At 56.0% G+C, this 7,841-nt stretch overlaps 2 protein-coding genes across 2 annotated transcripts; one reads left to right on the top strand and one right to left on the bottom strand.

Annotated features, from left to right (window-relative positions):
* Positions 1 to 7: 7 nt before the first annotated feature.
* LOC127061270 (myc-associated zinc finger protein-like) lies at positions 8 to 2,975 on the top strand. Its single transcript, XM_050987901.1, has 3 exons — positions 8 to 532; positions 1,701 to 1,866; positions 2,887 to 2,975. The coding sequence occupies exons 1-3, from the start codon at positions 344 to 346 to the stop codon at positions 2,973 to 2,975; spliced, it is 444 nt and encodes a 147-aa protein (XP_050843858.1). The 5' UTR covers positions 8 to 343.
* Positions 2,976 to 5,870: 2,895 nt separating this feature from the next.
* On the bottom strand, positions 5,871 to 7,837 carry LOC127061271 (INO80 complex subunit E-like; the record flags this gene model as incomplete). Its single annotated transcript, XM_050987903.1, has 5 exons — positions 5,871 to 6,190; positions 6,746 to 6,862; positions 6,941 to 6,992; positions 7,612 to 7,687; positions 7,777 to 7,837. Coding segments are annotated over 5 exons (546 nt in total), but the record flags the coding sequence as incomplete, so codon positions are not given.
* Between the last annotated feature and the right edge of the window lie 4 nt (positions 7,838 to 7,841).

Genomic DNA, 7,841 nt, shown 5'->3' with positions numbered 1-7,841 from the left:
GGTGGTGGGGTTTGGGGTCATCCTTGGGTCATGGTGGGGCTTGGGGTCATTGGTCGAGTGTGGTGGTGTTTGGGGTCATTGTTGGGTCATCATGGGTCTTGGTCATGGTTGGGTTTGGGGTCATCGTTGGGTCATGGTGGCCATTGGGGTCATCGTTGGGTCATGGTGGCCATTGGGGTCATCGTTGGGTCATGGTGGCCATTGGGGTCATGGTGGGACTGGTGGGCCTTGGGGACATCGCCATGGTCACTGGTGACACCGGTGCCACTGGTCAGGCACTGGTCAGGCACTGGTCAGGCACTGGTCAGGCACTGGGCCCACCGATGGTCACCCTTGGTCACCAATGGTCACCCTTGGTCAGTGGTGGCCACTGCTGGTCACCGTTGGTCACCATTGGTCACTGGTGACACTGGTCAGTCACTGGTCACACCGGTGGTCACCACTGGTCACTGCTGGTCACTCCCCCAGGCCGGACCACCTGAACAGCCACGTCCGGCAGGTTCACTCCACCGAGCGGCCCTTCAAGTGCCAGGTGAGGCCACGCCCACTGACCACACCCACAGAGTGACCACGCCCACCGCCCATGCCCACAGTGACCACGCCCACTGACCACGCCCACTGACCACACCCACCCACTGACCACACCCGCTGTTGACCACATCCACTGACCACGCCCACTGACCGCTAACCACGCCCACTGACCACTTGACAACCTGAGTGACCCCAACAACCCCTGAGTGACCCCTTGACCACCTGAAGGACCATTAGTGACCCCTTGACCACTCCAGTGACCCCTGAGTGACCCCCTGACCACCTGAGTGACCACTTGACCACCTGAGTGACCCCTGAGTGACCTCTTGACCCTCTAAATGACCCCTGAGTGACCCCAGACATCCTCAAATGACCCTTTGACCACCCGAACAACCCCTGAGTGACGTTTTCACCCCCTGAGTGACCCCTTGACCACTCCAATGACCCCTGACTGACCCCTTGACCACCTGAGTGACCCCTTGAGTGACCCCCTGACCACCTGAGTGACCCCTTGACCACCTGGATGACCCCAAACATCCTCAAATACCCTTTGACCGCCCAAACAACCCCTGAGTGACGTTTTTACCCCCGAGTGACCCCTTGACCACTCCAGTGACCCCTGAGTGACCTCTTGACCACCTGAGTGACCCCTTGACCACCATGACCCCGATGACCCCACACTGATGCCCCAACACTACCCTTTGACGCCCAAAAACCCCTTGACGTTCACCCCCTGAGTGACCCCTTGACCACCTGAGTGACCCCTTGACCACCTCAGTGACCCCTGAATGACCCCTTGACCACCTGGATGACCCCAAACATCCTCAAATGACCCTTTGACCGCCCAAACAACCCCTGAGTGACGTTTTCACCCCCCGAGTGACCCCTTGACCACTCCAATGACCCCTGAGTGACCCCTTGACCACCTGAGTGACCCCTTGAGTGACCCCCTGACCACCTGAGTGACCCCTTGACCACCTGGATAACCCCAAACATCCTCAAATGACCCTTTGACCACCCGAACAACCCTCGAGTGACGTTTTCACCCCCTGAGTGACCCCTTGACCACTCCAATGACCCCTGAGTGACCCCTTGACCACCTGAGTGACCCCTGGGTGACCCCCTGACCCCTGAGTGACCCCTGGCTGACCCCTCGACCCCTCCCCCAGACGTGCGAGGCGGCGTTCGCCACGCGGGACCGGCTGCGGGCGCACGCGGTGCGGCACGAGGACAAGGTGCCGTGCCACGTCTGCGGGAAGCTGCTGAGCGCCGCCTACGTCAGCGACCACCTGAGGGTGCACGGCCCCGCCCCCCGCGGCCAGGCCGCCGCCAGAGGTGGGGGAGGGGCTTAACTGGGTGTGGTCAGTGGGCGTGGTCGGTGGGTGTGGTCAGTGGTCACACAGGGAGGGGTCAATGGTCGGAGGGGGGAAGGGTTTGTGGCCAGCAGGGGGTGCTAAAGTGGGGGTGTGGGAGGGGCTTAAGTGGGTGTGGTCAGTGGGTGTGGCCAGTGGGTGTGGTCATTGGGTGTGGTCAGTGGTCAGTGGGAAAGAAAGGGTTTGTGGCCAGCAGGGGGCGCTAATGTGTGTGGGAGGGGCTTAAGTGGGTGTGGTCAGTGGGTGTGGCCTGTGGGTGTGGTCAGTGGTCAGTGGGTGTGGTCAGTGGTCATTGGGTGTGGTCAGCGGTCACTCAGGGAGGGGTCAGTGGTCAGTGGGGGGAAGGGTTTGTGGCCAGTAGAGGGCGCTAAAGTTCGTGGGAGGGGCTTAAGTGGGTGTGGTCAGCGGGTGTGGTCAGTGGTCAGCGGGTGTGGTCAGTGGGTGTGGTCAGTGGTCATTGGGTGTGGTCAGTGGTCATTGGGTGTGGTCAGTGGTCACTCAGGGAGGGGTCAGTGGACAGCGGGGACAGAAAGGGTTTGTGGCCAGTAGAGGGTGCTAAAGTGCGTGGGAGGGGCTTAAGTGGGTGTGGTCAGTGGGTGTGGTCAGTGGGTGTGGTCATTGGGTGTGGTCAGTGGTCAGTGGGTGTGGTCAGTGGTCATTGGGTGTGGTCAGTGGGTGTGGTCAGTGGGTGTGGTCAGTGGTCATTGGGTGTGGTCAGCGGTCACTCAGGGAGGGGTCAGTGGTCAGTGGGGGGGAAAGGTTTGTGGCCAGTAGGAGGCGCTAGAGAACAAAAGGGGGCGTGGCTTAAATAGGTGTGGTCAGTGGGTGTGGTTAGTGGGGGAGGGGTCAGTGGGAAAGGACAGAGGGGGAGGGGCCTGAGGGGGTGTCAAAACAATGGGGGAGGGGCTTCCACCTCCCCTTCTCAAGAAGGGGGAGGGGCACAACTTTGACCCCTCCCCCTTTTTTGTCTCCTCCCCCACAGGTTCCGGCTGCCCCGCCCCCTCCCCAAGCCCCGCCCCCGCCCCTCCCCCACCCCTGGATGGGACCCCCGGGGGCAGCCAGGGCTGGTGAGGGGGGAGGGGCCAACCGAACCCCTCCCCCACCCCCCTAAACCCCTCCCCCACCCCAAAGCTCCGCCCATTCCCCCCTTTAAGCCCCGCCCCCAAACGGGGACAGGGGGAGGGGCAGGGCGGGGCCAACCAATAAACAAATGGGTGTGAAAAAGGCTCCGCCTACTTTTTATTAAGGACAGCTGGGATTGGTTGGGATGGGAGGGGGTGGGGCTGAGCAGTGATGACGTCATGGCCACGCCCAGGTAAAAACTGGGCCTAAAATTTGGAATCTTGGGACCCAAAATTGAAATTTTTTTTCCCCCAAATTGAAAGATTTTGACCTAAAATTCTGAATTTTTCCCCTAAAATTGGCTTTTTTGGTCAAAATCTTTCCTTTTTCAGCAAAATTTGCATTTTTCAGCCCAAAAATTGAGATTTTCCCACAAAAATTTGGCATTTTGGACCCAAATTTGTGATTTTTTAAGCCCAAAATTCACAGTTTTGACCCAAAAATCAGATTTTTTTTTTTTCACCTAAAATTTGATTTTTTGGATCCAAATTTCCATTTTTCAATCCAAAATTGACATTTTTGACCTAAAAGTCAGATTTTTAAAAGTGAATATTTGAAACTTTTTTACCCCAAAATTGAGATTTTTTTTCCACTACAAATTCAAGAAAATTGTCCAAAAATTCAAAATTTTTCCCCAAAAATTGTCATTTTCCCCCCTCAAAATTAACATTTTTTTCCTCCCAACCCAATTTTTATTCCCTACCCCCAAACATTTCTCATTAAACTTTAAATTTTCTCAAAATCTTTTTTATTTCCTGCCTAAAATCCGTTTTGTTTCTTTCAAATTCTCTTTTTTCCACCCAAAATCCTTTAAAAAAAAAAAAAAATTACTATTTTTTCTCAAAATTTTGGATTTTTCCCCCCAAAATTTTGGATTTTATTCCCCCGAAATTATGATTTTATTTCCTCCAATATTTGGAATTTTTTTCTCTAAAAATTCTGGTTTTCTTCACCAAAAATTTTCGAAAATTTTCCCTCAAAATTTTGTTTTTTTTCTCCCAAAATTTTAGATTTTATTCCCCAAAATTTGTTCATGTTTGCCCCAAAACTTTTCGATTTTTTTCCCAAAAATTTTGGAATTTTTCCCCAAAAAATCTTGAATTTTTTTCTCCAAAAATTTTGGAGATTCTCCTCAGAAATTTTGCATTTTTTCCCCAAAATTTTTGGTTTTTTCCCCTAAAATTTAAGAATTCTTCTCCAAAATTTTGGATTTTTATCAAAAATTTTGCATTTTTTTCTCCAAAAATTTCGCAATTTTTTGAACCCAAAAATTCTAAATTTTTTCCCCCAAAATTTTGAATTTTTCCTAAGAAAATCTGGGATTTTTCTCCCAAAATTCCATTTTTTCTCCCCCCCCCCCCCCAAAAATTCAATTTTTTTCTCCCCAAAAACTTCAATTTTTTTTTCCCAAAATTTTCTTTTTTCCCCCATTTTTTCAAATCCAGGAATTTTTCCCTCCCCACTTCCCTCGGAATTTTCCCAAAATTTTCATTTTTATCCTCAATTTTTTGTTGGGTTTTTTTTGTCTGTGGTCACTCAGTGGTCACTCAGTGGTCACTTGGCGGTCAGTGGTCACTCAGTGGTCACTCAGTGGTCACTCCGTGGTCAGTGGTCACTCAGTGGTCACTCAGTGGTCACTTGGCCAGGTCAGTGGTCACTCAGTGGTCACTTGGCCGGGTCAGTGGTCACTCAGTGGTCACTCAGTGGTCACTCCATGGTCAATGGTCACTCAGTGGTCACTCCATGGTCAGTGGTCACTCAGTGGTCACTCGGTGGTCACTCCATGGTCAGTGGTCACTCCGTGGTCACTCCGTGGTCAGTGGTCACTCAGTGGTCACTCGGTGGTCACTCCGTCAGGTCGATGACCAATGGTCACTCAGTGGTCACTCAGTGGTCAGTGGTCACTCCAAGATGTCAATGACCAACTGGGGAATGGTCACTCCAGCATGCCAATGACCAGTGGTCACTCAGTGGTCACTTGGCCAGGTCAGTGGTCACTCAGTGGTCACTTGGCCGGGTCGATGGTCACTCAGTGGTCACTCAGTGGTCACTCAGTGGTCACTCAGGCAGGTCGATGACCAGCTCGAGGGCGTCGATGGTCACTCAATGACCACTGGTCACTCTGTGGTCACTCAGAGATGTCGATGACCAGCTCAGGGAGGTTGATGACTGATGGTCACTCAGTGGTCACTCAGTGGTCACTCAGTGGTCACTCGGGCAGGTTGATGGTCACTCAATGACCGCTGGTCACTCAGTGGTCACTCAAGGAAGTCGATGACCACCTCAGGGAGGCTGATGGTCACTCCATGGTCAGTGGTCACTCACTGGTCACTCTGATGTCACTCAAGGAGCTCGATGGTCAGTGGTCACTCCAGGAGGTCGATGACCAACTCAGGGAGATCAATGGTCACTCTGTGGTCACTCTGGTCACTCAGGCAGGTTGATGACCAGCTTGGGGGAGTCGATGGTCACTCAGTGACCACTGGTCACTTGGTGGTCACTCAGGAAGGTCAATGGTCACTTGGTGGTCACTCAGTGGTCACTCAGTGGTCACTCAGTGGTCACTCTGGTCACTCAGGGAGGCCGATGGTCACTCAGTGGTCACTCGGTGTCACTCAATGGTCACTCATGTCACTCAGTGGTCACTCAGTGGTCACTCGGGCAGGCCGATGATCACTCAGTGGTCACTCCGTGGTCACTCAGTGGTCACTCAGTGGTCACTCAGTGGTCACTCCGTGGTCACTCAGTGGTCACTCAGTGGTCACTCAGTGGTCACTCCGTGGTCACTCAGTGGTCACTCGGGTCACTCAGTGGTCACTCCGTGGTCACTCGGTGGTCACTCAGTGGTCACTCAGTGGTCACTCAGTGGTCACTCGGCGGTCACTCAGTGGTCACTCAGTGGTCACTCCGTGGTCACTCAGTGGTCACTCGGGCAGGTCGATGACCAGCTCGTCGTCTCCGTCCAGGGGGTCATCGCTGCCCTCCCCCTCCCCCTCCCCGGGGTCGCTCAGGAGGCGCCGCGGGAGCGTGGGGGGGATGGGGGGAGGGGCAGGGGGCGGGGCCAGTGCAGGTGTGGGGAGGGGCGAGCCGGGGCCACGCCCACCGGACAGCCCCGCCCCTGCCCCGCCCCCTCCAAAGGGCAGAGGGGGAGGGGCGGGAGGAGGCTGGGGGGGAGAGAGGGGGGAGGGGTCAGTGAGGGGTGACCACTGAGTGACCCCTCCCCCTTTTAGCCCCTCCCCCTTTAAAAGACTCCTCCCCTTTTGCCCCTCCCCCTTTAACTGTCCCCTCCCCTCCCCCTTTAAAGGACCACTCCCCTTTAAGCCCCTCCCCCTTTAAATGACCCCTCCCCTTTTGGCACCACCCCCATGCCCCCTGAGTGATCCCGCCCCCATAGCCCCTCCCCCTTCCAGTGACCCCTCCCCTTTTCCCGACCCCTCCCCCTTTTGCCCCTCCCCTTTTGGCCGCCTCTCCCCAAATGCCTCTGGCTGACCCCACCCCCTTTGACCCCTCCCCCTTTTCAGTGGCCCCTCCCCCTATCTCCCTCTCCTTAGCCCCTCCCCCTTCCAGTGACCCCTCCCCTTTTTCAGTGGCCCCTCCCCTATCTCCCTCTCTCTTTAGCCCCGCCCCCTTTCAGTGACCCCTCCCCTTTTGCCCCTCCCCACCTGCCCCATTGGCCCCACCCCTTTGGCCCCGCCCCCTTTAGGCCCCTCCCCCCGTACCTGCCCCCTCCGTGTCCCTTTGCTGCGCCGGGCGGGGGAGGGGCGTGGCCTGGCCCCGCCCTGCGGGGGGAGGGGCGGGAACTGCGCCGGGAAGGAGCTGTAGGGCGGCGACGCCATCTTGGGGGGAGGAGCAAAGGTTAAACCACGCCCACTCTCCAAAAAGGGGTGGGGTTTAAAAGGGGGAGGGGCACTCACCATGTAAGGGGAGGGGCCAAAGGTTGGTGGGGGAGGGGAGGGTGAGCGGCGCCTGTGGAGGGGAGGAGAAAGCGTTGGCCACGCCCACTTTACGGCAGCCATCTTGGATTTTGACCTCCATGATGGCTGCCATCTTGGTTTTCCACCCCAGTGGATGGAGCCATCTTGGATTTTGACCCACATGGTGGTGGCCATCTTGGATTATGCCCTCCATGTCGGCCATCTTGGATATTGACCCCCATAATGGCGGCCATATTGAATCCTACCCACACAGATGCTCCACCCACTTATGGGCGTGGCCACGCCCACTTCCAGGGTTAGCCATCTTGAAAGTCTCACCTTCCCTATGGGCGTGGCCACATTGAAGCCACACCCACTCCTGGCAGCCATCTTGAAGCCATTCCCACAAGTCCAGCGGCCATTTTGAACCTGCCTAGACTTTAAGCCACACCCACAAAAGGGCGTGGCCATCCTCAGGGCCCACCCGCCATTTTGAACCCCACCCACTCCCGGCAGCCATCTTGAACCCAGCCCCCCTCCATGACCCGCCATTTTTAAACCCCACCCAACCCTCGGGCGGCCATTTTGAAGCCACGCCCACTCTGTTGACAATCTCAAAGCCACGCCCACCTCCCGGCGGCCATCTTGGCCCGCTTTAACCCTTCCCTGACCTCTTGGCGGGCGTTGGCTCCGCCCCCTTGTCGCCGTCGCCGTCGCTGTTGTCGGACGACGCCGTCGCCTCCGAGTCTGGGGAGGGGGAGGGGCCAATCAGAGGGGTGGGGCCTGGGCGGGGCCAGCCCCGGGAGTGACATTTGACCCCGCCCACCCCGAGGTACCTGAGGAATCATCGTCGACGTTTTCGTACTGGAGGAGCCGGTCCAGGAGGAAACTGAGGCAAAAT

The sequence above is a fragment of the Serinus canaria genome, unplaced genomic scaffold (genome assembly GCF_022539315.1).
Source record: "Serinus canaria isolate serCan28SL12 unplaced genomic scaffold, serCan2020 HiC_scaffold_433, whole genome shotgun sequence".
NCBI lineage: Eukaryota > Metazoa > Chordata > Aves > Passeriformes > Fringillidae > Serinus > Serinus canaria.
Note: the sequence above shows the minus strand (reverse complement) of the source record. Positions and strands in the feature narration are given on the sequence as shown.